Source organism: Protopterus annectens, chromosome 14.part0 (assembly GCF_019279795.1).
Source record: "Protopterus annectens isolate FY-2018-M chromosome 14.part0, PAN1.0, whole genome shotgun sequence".
NCBI classification, from domain to species: Eukaryota; Metazoa; Chordata; order Ceratodontiformes; family Protopteridae; genus Protopterus; species Protopterus annectens.
In genome coordinates this window covers 455,355,925-455,367,728 of record NC_056748.1, presented here as the reverse complement: position 1 = coordinate 455,367,728, position 11,804 = coordinate 455,355,925, and the positions used below count along the sequence as shown (strand labels likewise).

Sequence of the window (11,804 nt, the reverse complement as noted above, 5' to 3'; positions counted from 1 at the left end):
CATATTACATTTCCATAGCATATTACACGTCTGTACATTTCAGTGAAACACACAATTCAACGTGACATAAACGTAAATCAATTCAATACAAGCATGCCTTCGATATCTGTTGTGACTCTTGGCCCCTGGGCATGGGAAGATGGAAATGTGTTGAACAAATTTTCTCATTCAGTCTTGTTCTCCGAGAAAGACCAAGTTTCAGACTTTTCACTAAGTTGTCATAAGGCTCTGTGTTTTCCCTTTTCACATAGTGCAGCGTGGCTACTGCGAATAAATTATATAGGTAATATTTTCCCCCAAAAAAATCGTGAGACCACAGTGACCGCATAAATGGTGTTCTAGTGAATTGTGTACCACATATTTCTCGTGATACAGTAGTCGAGTAGTCTGAATGCTGACCGTGATGTCAACATAAATTGTATCAAAAAGGAATTATCTGTAGGTCTCAAATTGTGATACGCATGCTAATGTCATAGCCTAAAGACCACCACACACGCCCAGGGGAGCACGTAAACTGCGTTTGTCAAGAAATAAATACATAAACAAACAAAACAACGTGCTGATCCCCTTAAGAGTCTGAAGGTGACAGATTTTACGTTGGCTCTCCCCCTCTGTATTAGCCGTTATATATTTGCGTTTCTAATATCCACAACCATATGTGTACACGACATTGCTAAAAGATATGTATTTGTCTCTGAACTGTGTGACTAAACCACTGAAGGGAAAAGAAAACTAGCTCTGTGCCACATTGGGAGGGTTTCTGTTTAGTAGTGCAACGGAGACGAGGAGATATATTAATAATATGAAGAAGTACTTAACATCCTTTTATCCCGTCCTAGCATTCCTTCCAGCCTCCTCCAGCCCGCTGTCCCACCAAATAAAAAAGATCCACGAATATAGTAAAACTAACGGACAATAACAAATGAAAAGAGGAAACAATACTGGAGATTACAGTGGCATTTTGAATAACAAATATAAAAACAATTTCTGTCTCACACATATACACGCACTTTGCAGATCTGCTTAAAGCAGACATTCGGTATGAAGTGTAGAAAACAGAGTGCAACAGCAAACGAATGAATTAGCATTTTCATATTTGTTTTCCCATTTCGTAATTAGTTTTCTACTGTCTTTTATGTCATTTGTAACACAAACTGAAATTTTGATGACCGACTCATTGCCTGCTTTAACAAAATAATATCTATACCAGACATCGGGGAGTGTTACTCTCCGGTGAACAGACTAGGTATATACCATGTTGAACCAGCCAAGCCAAGTTTTCTTTGGAGCACAGAGCCTTGGAGCCTGCCTGACATCTTAAAGCTTAAATAACCGTAAGGCATTGTTACTCTCTGGCAGCCAAGTGCCTCGTTACGCCTGATTGAGCTAATTGCTTTGAAATAGGATATATTATCTGTAATTATAGAGATCTTGGAGGAGACGTCCAGCATTCGCTTTCATCTTTTCCAAGTGCATCATAATGTCGCGATCAAATTAATTTGGGCCACTTGAAAACGCGCATTCCATTCTGCTTGCCCCTCTTAAAGAGACAATGCTGTCTTTTGAGCAACAGCTCCTGCAGTCACTCTTACCGATTAACATGATGCCACAATTTCCAAGGGACGACTCGGAACAGTGGAAAATGCAACTTAACGTTGTTATTGTCTACAGGAGGTGAGGTGTGTTCGACAGAAACAACAGACCACTGTCAAGTCATGTCTTTAAACTCACACAGAGAGTCACAAGTAATAAATGCAAACACACACATTTGGTTTTATCATTTTTGTGGACTTTTGACCTCTCCTTTCAGCAGTACAGTGCCTTGGGACAGTAGTGGTTCCCAGTTATAGAGGTGGTTAAAATGTATACTTTTAACTTCTTTACTTATAATTACCAGGTATAGCATATTTAAACTGGGAAAAAGCATGCGTTGCAGTGGTCAAACCCTATCCTACCATATGATAAAACAATCATGACAGCAAAGAGTTCTGCACCGTGAAGGGACAGTGCAGTGTTATTATACATGTTTTGGTGATACTGTGTGTTTATTTATGTGTTTAATTTATTTATTTATTTAACATTTATTAACCGGGAAAGTCCAACTGGGTGATAGCTCATTTTCAGCAGAGGCCCGGGGAGAAAAGCTCCAAAGACAAATTAACAGATTACGAACGTTATGTTGAAGTTTTACATAATACAATTTCATACAAAGTGTAAATCACAAAAGGCACATGGACTGAGAGGAAATAATATATACACACAGTAATTCAAAGTAAATTAGCACAGTACAAAGCATACATACAGTTCCTAGTAAAGTGGACTAGAGCAAAGACAGAAGCAGTCTAGTGTAGACAAAAGTTAGTGAAGGGACGAGGAAGGAGAAAATTGGGGGGAAGAGGGAAGAAATATGGATATTAGTAGGGGGTGAAAGTGGGTAGAGTAGATTTGTGGCTAATTAATTGTGGGGATGGGAGGGTGGTGGGACAGTATAAATAGAACAGTAATTAATAATTATTAGAACATATGAGCGGACAGGTGATCCGCTGTGGCGACCCCTAACCGGGAAAAGCCGAAAGAAGAAGAAGAAGATTATACAAACAGATAAGTATAAATTATATCTGGTGGTTATAAATGGAAGGACTGCAAAATGAGTAGGTGAACTTACTGGATGCTGAGGAACAGGATGAAAAGACTTAGCCAGGGCTAAAGCAAGGGCAGAGCTAGTTGTTAAACATATGAGTCTTAAGATTTTTTTTTTTTAAGTGGGAGAGGTTGGTAGTGGTAGTTATAATAGACTGAGGGATATTGTTCCACATTTTGGAGATGTAACTGGAGTAGAGAAAGTCGCCGGCGCTATTGTTAGATTTGGAGATGTTTAGAAGGGATTTATTTGAGGAGCGGAGGACTCGAGTATTGGTGTAGGGTTGGAGCAGATGTCGGAGAGAAGGAGATTTATCTGGTTGGTGTATTAGTCTGTGGGCAGTGATGCGTTAGGTGAATGTGGGGTACTGGTGTACTTCTATCCAGTTAAGTTGTTTTAAGGCTGAACAGTGATGAGTTCTATGTAGGGAGTTGGTTGAAAATTTATTTATGTTAGTGTAGCATGTTTCCAGTTTTACTAAATCTGTTTTATTTAAGCTGGTTAGAATAGGGGAAGCATATAAGGGTAGAAAGCAGGTGAGTTATTGCGTGTCCTTTTTTTTACGTACCCGGAGTAACAAAGACGATAGTGTGCCATATCCCTTTGTTAGTGCAATGGGAGATTGTTCTGAAATAATTTTGGTCATAGATACTCTGCTGTTCTGATAATAATGTCATTTTTAGCCCTTTGGACTGATCCCAGCTCCCTGCAAATTTATCAAACTGCATAATAAAGTTAAAAATGTGTAAAGGTGCACTGATTTGGTAAACCATTCGGATGTGCATTTGTGTGAAATAAAATATTCCAATGAATGCCTGTCTACTATAACTTCTAAAGTAACATACCTCTCAAGTGTACCACATTATGAGGAACGTTCCTCATTTTGAGTCTTAGAATGTCCATGCTTCATACAGCTCCACATTGAAAGTGTTTGTCACAGGTTGTGTTAAAGATTATTTTAACCGATAACCATGTTTATTTATACCGAATCATATTAATTCATCAAACGAACTTTTTATACGTATAAAGTAAGACCTTCAACCATCAGGTGAGCATCCTAGTCGAAGCTGTTAGTAAGTGTTCCACATTTTGCCTATTTGCACATTATGAGGGGTAATGTTTCACATTTTGGTTATGTAAGATTGAGAACTATGCCTCTGAAGGCCAGAATCATTGTTTTAAAGTTTCAAACGTTACGAGTATGTCTTTAGTTTTACACACACACGCGCGCACACACACACACACACACACACACACACACACACACACACACACACATGCTGTGGATCCTAAAGCTGATAGGCTATCTCCAGAAGTTTTGATTGCCTCAAGAAAGAACTCTTCACGTTTTGGCCACAAGAAATCAAAGCTTTTCAGTTTACAAAAGGCTGACAATGCCTTGAAGTGACTGTTGCTTTAGCCCTCATTTGTTGCATTCCAACAGAAATAAAACACCAGACAGAGATTGACTTTGGTCATAAATTAACTTGATAAGCAGTAGTCTCTGTTTGGGATGCTAATTGTCCGATATTGTCAGATTCAGCGCCGGATTCCTGCTGAGTAACATAGTGTCTAAGTAACAAAAGGGTCCCAATTGCAATCTGAGTCATCTAAGTGAATCTGGGAGCTCTCAGTAATTAAACGAAGTCTGCAAATGAGTCTGTCATTTGAGGTGAATTGTTTGACAGTAATGGAAGTAGAAGGTAGAAATTATATAGAAATATTCATTCTGCGTAGATTGTCTGTGGGATGTTGGGACACTAACAGTTCATATTATATTCCAAAAAAGTTGATAATAGTTTGATTCCATTGAAATTTCCCAAACTTGGCTGTAAGTTGTGTGATTTAATGAATACGTATACCTAAATGCACATGTGAAGAGAACACCGAAAGTCCTACTGCTGCTTGCAGGTGTATTAATTCATTCATTCATTCAGGCTTTGATATTTCCAATCCATTTCCAGGGATGTACTGAAACACGACTTCAGCGGTAAATGCGTACCTCTTTAGCATTTTTTCACAAAAGCGTATCATGCCATGAACACGACGTGTAGCAATTTGACAAAATGTGCGCGTGTCGTGATCATTGATGAGCGAGTGTAAGAGCTAAAGATACTGAATCTAATATACTAAATAGCAACAGGCTTTTTTAAGTTTCAGACTTCATATCCCTCAGAACGTGCACGCTATCACAAAATCTATTATTCTAGCAAAATTCTAAATTTGTAGGAGCAATATTTAAAATAAGCCCTATTTTCGGGCCTTTGTCCCCTCATTATTTTTGGCTTTGTCCAGATTTCTTACACTAAGAGGTATGCTATAAATGGCACCTAGACAGCGCAGAAAATTACCATCGCACTGTAATATACATTTCTAAGAGCCAAAATGAATGTCGTATCTCACAAAATCATCTTTTATCTGTACATTTCATCCGTGGGGAACGTTCCTAAAGTTGTCTTAAAAATATCTTGTGTTGCTCCACACTGCAAGTGCCTTCATTTATTGTTAAGAATCGTTTAACAAATATCTATGGTAAAAATGTTGAATCGAACTAATTCATCAAAAGAACCATTTCCAAGTATACATAATGCATTTTACCGTGGTGTGAGCTTGTTGAAGTTGCGCAACTGTTCCACATTTCACCCATTTGTTGCACATTGTGAGCGGTAATTTGGAGATGACGGGCATACCGCTCAGCTGTCTAGAATTTCGCAGAATGATCTGTTCCGCAGGAACAATTTTTTTTTGGTAAAATACTAAGGATTAAAGTCACTAAATAATGACACACATTTGAGTTTATCTGTTCATATCCTCAGAAAAAGAATGCTAACATAAACAATGTTATTCTAGAAACTTTCTAAGGTTATAAGAGCAATATGTAAAGTATATCCCTATGTTTGGGTCTTTGTCCTCCCATTATTTTAGGTTTTATCCAGGTTTCTTGCATTAAGAGGTTGCGCTTCATAATGTGGGACACTTGATGATGATGACACATGATTAAGGGTAACTGAAATATCTGGACATCCTTATGCTTTTGTAATTTTAATGTGTGCATGTCAAAAAAGCTGATGGAAACACAACCAGTAAACGTGCAGGCTTCTGACCTTTCTGTGTTCTTGCATTATTTGCTGAGATGTTTTTGTGTGAAAAAGCGTTAAGTGTTTATTTCAGTCATTAAGTGTTTAGCAAAGTAAACTAGCAGTGAATGTGAAAATAACTTATATTAAACCAGCAACATCACAAAATGTATAGTTCATTTGTTCTAAACATAATTTTATGTACGGCAAGCAAAAAAAACTGCCCTAAATCATTATCTCATTATCATCATCATTTAGATTCCACGACAGAAAAATAGCTCTGCTTATTATTATTTGCTTCTTCTTCTTCTTCTGAGCGAGATATACAGGTGAGACCTTAAGAGTTTTAGCGGCTATAACGACCTGGGGTATATCGTATTAAATGAAAGTAGAAGAAAATAATTACTCTAGCCAATTATAAGATGTACTTTTTGCCATATTCACGTGAAGTGAAATGTAGTGTCATTTAGTGAAAGCAAAGAGGAAGAAATGACGACGGTTCAAGTGCTATAACCTTTATAAAACTAAATAATAGACGACAGATTTGTTTTGTCAAGCGAACTAGTGAACAAGAAAGAGTTACTTTTTATGTCCGGTGTTTCGGCGGAAAATAGACTATATATCTAAAACCCGTGATATGCATAGGTGTATGTGTAAGCACACTGAAGAAGACACATAGAGACACCGTTACAGACTGTATGTCAGCTTATCTACATCTGCACATCTCACACACACACACACACACACACACACACACACACGTCTACGGTCCAAAATCAGGACGTTTTTGCATATGATTTAACACACATTTTTTTCTGAAGGACGTGAAGCCTGAAGCTCAGATGTCTGCCATTTATATTGTGACTTCAATTATTTGCCAGAAAACAACTAATTTTATGAAGAATATATCAAAAAATATAAGTAAAAATGTGGACATTCAGCGAAATTTTTGACAGTTGAAATGTATGCGTGGAAGCTCTTGAGTGTGGACGGTCATTAATCCAGTAGTTATACCATAAAACTGTTAAGTGTAAGATCTTGGGAAAATGTCTTGTGATGCTTAAGGAAAGCTATTTTATTTTTCAGCCTGAATAGGTTGATGTCCCAGGGCTAGGGCGGACAGGGGAGGGCGGGATGGTCTCTTGATGCGGGTTAACGTTTTCAATAGTCTCCCTGAAGCTGAAGCCTTTGATCAAGCCGCTACTGGCGCCTAAAAACAACATAACTTGTCTGCCCATTAGAGGCGCTGACTAATCGTGACAGATTGTTGATACTCACAATTAGCAATGCAGACGCTTCCTAAAGAAAGGGACGAATAGATTGGTTTGGCAGCTTGAAATTAGACAAAATCATTATGCGTTGGGAATGTGTCCACTATGGATTATTTAAAGTGTTCAGAACAAAGTTTTGTAACAAAATAGTATTTCTGTAAAAGCAAAGAGGACTTCCAAAACCTCTGCCTTTTCTAAGATTGAAACTTTTGCCTCTGTAGACAATGCATACATTTACGTATATATAAACTTGCCAAGTCCTTCACGGCATATGGTGCTATATCTATCTATCTATCTATCTATAGATAGACACACACACACACACACACACACACACACACACACAATACACAGTCGGGCAGCCACAGATTTTCATCCATTCATTTTACTTTCCTGGTGACAACAAGCCCGATTTCCTCTCGCCTTTATATTACAAAGTATAACTCTATTTCCCTCCCAGACTGTTGATAACTGATAAATAAACCGCAGAGCAGTTAATGGGGCAATGAGTGGTAGCAAAAATTGAACAGTCCCAGAAGTGGGCCAATCAGAATTACCTGCACGAGAGCCCTCCCCGGTCAAGCCTGCTACCGGCTTTGGCGTCTGATGCGGAAAGGGAATTGACTGAACTGTTGCATTTCTGTACCTTACTGTTGTCATCCACATCATCATTATCATCACATCAGCATCGGAATTGTACAACTGTGATTATAATCTCACTATTTATGAAATAAATACTAGTTTTCAAGTGACTTCTCAAATGGAATTTTTATCCAACTTCACGTTGAAACTGAACATTTTGATGGCGTGCAGCTGTTTTACAAATGGACTATGTCATACTTTAACAATTCTACGGGTCGACAGCACAACTGTCCACTTCTACGCTTTGTCTGTGTGTGTCGCGCCAGAAATTTGGACTCCTATAGAAAAAGCTGACAGTTTTATGCAATAATGTCTTAACCCTGTTACCCAAAATACATCTAGTCTTTTTTCTCAAGCGCTTCTATGCTGTGTAAAATGACTCAAGTCAAGAACCTTGAATTTCTCCCTAGAATCTGTATTTTATTTATGTTTAAAGAAATGCTGTTGATTCATCTTACTTTATCTGACTGACACTTTGAACTTTTTCATTCAAACAGGACACAAAACACCCAAACTATTGTACTTAACATCTTATCCCAGCTAAAAGGTAATTTGACTTTAACCATTTCTGTCTAATTTATGGTTCTGGAAAACTAAGTTGTACGGAAGTTTGTGCAAACTTGGAGCTAGAGAGAGAACAGGTTAAGGAGCCACTGACCAATTGCAATTTGTGGTGACGCCCATTGCTATCTGATTGGTCAATACATTTCCTTGTCTTACTTTATATGTTCTAGATGGAAAGCCTGCGGGGACAGTATACATGGTGATGATGTGAAAGGGTCTTTGGAGTACTTCTGTGTTTTTATCACTCCCCTTTCTTTCGGCATAACTAACATTTTTTGGTAAACCAACTCTGTATGGCCCCTGGTGCCGCAGCTGATATGACTACCCCTTTGCAGATTGGAGTGAAACTTGAAGAACCGTCGGGCAATTCATTTGGCAAGAATGAGGCACCGATGCAGCTTACTGCGGGAAGAGATGGCACGATTGGCAAAGTCAAACTTTCTCCAGCGGTTTTACCCTTTAGTGTGGAGGCACTGATGGCAGATCGTAGACCTGGAAGAGAACTTTCGAATGCACAAGGAACGACGTGTATCTCTTCGCTCACTCGGAGTCCTAGGGTGGGATCTATCCCAATCCCCGAGGCCCCTGTATCCCCGCTTTCTGTAAGCAACCCATTTTCTGTAGCAGGATTAATAAAAATGCCAGATGATGCGGTCCTCAAGTCGGAAAGTCCAGAAAAAGAAGAACGCACTCCTTGGATGCAAAGTCCAAGATTGTCCCCTCCCCCTTCAAGTAAGTAGTTATTTGACTGGAATAATCGTTTGACGTTTATCAGGTACCAGTTACATTTTGTGCCATTATACTAAATCCATTTAAACTTCCAACTGTTTTGCATCACTCACCTAGTTTATTTTGATGTTAAGAAACCCACCTCTCCTATATTCTTTATTTTTTATCTTTGAACAATGTAATACTAGGCTGTGATGCGTTGAAACACAGTTGATCAGTTTTGTAAACATTCTTAGAAAAGCCTTGAGTTAAATGATTAAACGCATGAATGTAAGCTAGCCAGACTTTTTTGGGAAACAAAGTACGGAGAACGTGGTTCAAGAAGCGTTTTCACCTTCAGTTATAAAAAATGAAGACATTATCATATGCTTTACGTTTACTTTTACTTAAAATTATTTCCTCAGCTTTCTAAACATTGTTAGATAAACATGACTTAAAAGTGTAAGCACATGAAATGTGAGCTACGTTTGGTGATGGAAAGTATGGCGAATTGGTTCAAGAAGCGTTTTCGTAGTGAGCTGCAAAAATGACAACATTGTATTACGTTTTTACAACTCGGAAGACTTTTTTGCTTAGAATTACATTTATGATTCTTTAATTAGGACAGACATCCGTAACACATGTGACTACTTTGTGGTTATAAATTGGCGAAATTGTGTCATGGCTGTTTGATGCTTATATATAGTAAATAATTTTCATTTTCTTGTCAGGACGAATGAGCCCACCGGCCTGCACTCTCCGAAAGCACAAAACGAACAGAAAGCCTCGAACTCCCTTTACCACATCACAACTTCTAGCTTTAGAGCGAAAATTCAGACAGAAGCAGTACCTCTCCATCGCAGAGAGAGCCGAGTTTTCCAATTCTCTCAACCTCACAGAGACTCAAGTTAAAATCTGGTTTCAAAACCGCAGGGCAAAAGCCAAACGGCTGCAAGAAGCCGAACTGGAAAAACTGAAAATGGCAGCAAAGCCCATGCTGCCTCCAGCGTTCGGGATTTCGTTTCCTCTTGGGACTCCAGTTCCAGCAACTTCACTGTATGGGACTTCCCATCCTTTTCACAGACCAGCCCTGCCAGTGCCGTCAGTAGGACTGTACACAGCTCATGTAGGATATGGCATGTATCACATTGCATAGAAGTTGCTTTCTGGTACCCCAACCCATTCTGAAGTTTCAACTTTTCTAATTACTTAAGGCTGCCCCGTGGGCATAGAGAAAAGCACCGTGCACCATAACTAACCTAGGTAGATCTCAGGATTCACCGTTTATAGAGCTGCACACTATCTACCACGAGTATGGTACTAACCTGGTTAGCAAGAGGTCTGTTTCCGCCCAGTGGATTCCAAGCTCTGTCTCATGAGGTTTGTTTTTTAGATACATTGGACTTCGCCTGGTTTTGGTTATTGCTGGGCACTCATCTTTATCTTTATTGGTACTCCTTTTATTGACCTCAAATGTGTTAACTGATACCTATGTAAAGTCTTGTTCAAATGTCTTTTCAAGTATTGAAATGTTATTTCCACATTTTTTGTAAAGGCAGCATTTTTCCAAAACACTGTTTGGGAAGAAGACTGGCGCAGGGGGTGATGATGCCTGTGAACATCTCAAAAATGTCTTCAAAAGTAAAAGGGACTGGCTGTATTTCCCTGAAAAGGGGGATGATTTAAGTTCAGAAAGTTTCACTTTCTGTTTAACAGCATTGCCTGTTTGTTGTTTTGATGGATGCTCATGTCCCTTTGGAAGGGATTTCAAGTGCAGTGTAAAATAATGTATATTTTAAAAAATATATCATTTATATTACTATATTTGTTAAATAAATTAATGTTATAATCCAAATTTATGTGTTTCCTACGATTTATTTATTTAAAACGGCAGTCATTTTACGTGTGTGATATGGTTAACCAATCGTCATTGGTGCAGCAAAACACTCTCCATTAATTATGAGTTTATCATTAAACAGAGATGGGGTAGGGTAGTACATTAATGTTACCCTTCAAAATGTGAGGTTAGTGCTAACGACTAGGCGTTGTGAGGAATAACATATTTATCGTATAACTTTTTAAATTTTGTTTAGCCCTAGTTCAGTTTGCCCACATTCTTTTTACCATCCCAGCACAATAGCATTGATATGAAAAAGAGATGATCATTTTTGAAATGTGAATTTTGAATATTCAACCGTGTTAAAAACTCAAGTGGTGTCGTAACAGTAATAATAATCATAACAATATTGTTATAAGCATTTTTATGTAATTTAAACATGCAGACATGTGAGAAAGTGTATCAGCAGTGCGCGCGCATTTGTTTGTGTGTGTGTGTGTGTGTGTGTGTGTGAGAGAGAGAGAGAGAGAGAGAAGGAGAGCGAGAAGGCACACATTTTCCTACTAATGCCTAACCCCTGTGTCATTAGGAGCCCCTAACTTTGTCACACATGCAAGACAGCTGCATTGTCTTTTAGAATTAATGAATATAAATTGCTTGTTAACACTAACAACATGCATTCCTTGGTGACACAGGTAAGTTGTCACTGACATGTCAACTGTTCTTCTCTAGTGTATTGCTATTGTTAGTGAGAATTTAGGATAGTGTGACACTCATGGCTAAGAAGTCCTATTATACAGTTGTATTTCCTAAAATGAATAATGGTGGAGGTACTGTTGATACTGTGAACACATTTAAAGGCGAGGAATGGTTTAGCATTTTGGAGACCACACTACAAAACAAGAGTATGCCTTTACATTATAGTCCTTTACCGATTCTCTGTTCACTCAAGAAACCGTGTATGAAAGTGGTTCATCTGTAAGAAGACGATGCATGAGTAGAAATGAATTATGTCAGTTTGAGTTGTTTTGTCAATCTGTTGTCATGAGCCAATTTGGAATTCC

General features: G+C 38.4%; 1 protein-coding gene across 1 annotated transcript; it reads left to right on the top strand.

Moving 5' to 3' along the window:
• The first annotated feature begins 8,287 nt into the window (after positions 1-8,287).
• Positions 8,288-10,758, top strand: MSX1 (msh homeobox 1). The gene is made up of 2 exons (XM_044056210.1): positions 8,288-8,927; positions 9,635-10,758. Exons 1-2 carry the CDS (start codon positions 8,489-8,491, stop codon positions 10,057-10,059), a joined length of 864 nt encoding a protein of 287 aa, XP_043912145.1. The 5' UTR covers positions 8,288-8,488; the 3' UTR covers positions 10,060-10,758.
• The last annotated feature ends 1,046 nt before the right edge of the window (positions 10,759-11,804 follow it).

What these genes read in the sequence shown, in the direction of transcription:
- MSX1 (XM_044056210.1), top strand. Translation starts at nt 8,489, where the DNA reads ATGGCCCCTGGTGCCGCAGCTGATATGACTACCCCTTTGCAGATTGGA. An exon ending in ATTGTCCCCTCCCCCTTCAA is followed by an intron (nt 8,928 to 9,634) that starts GTAAGTAGTTAT and finishes TTTTCTTGTCAG; the next exon opens with GACGAATGAGCCCACCGGCC.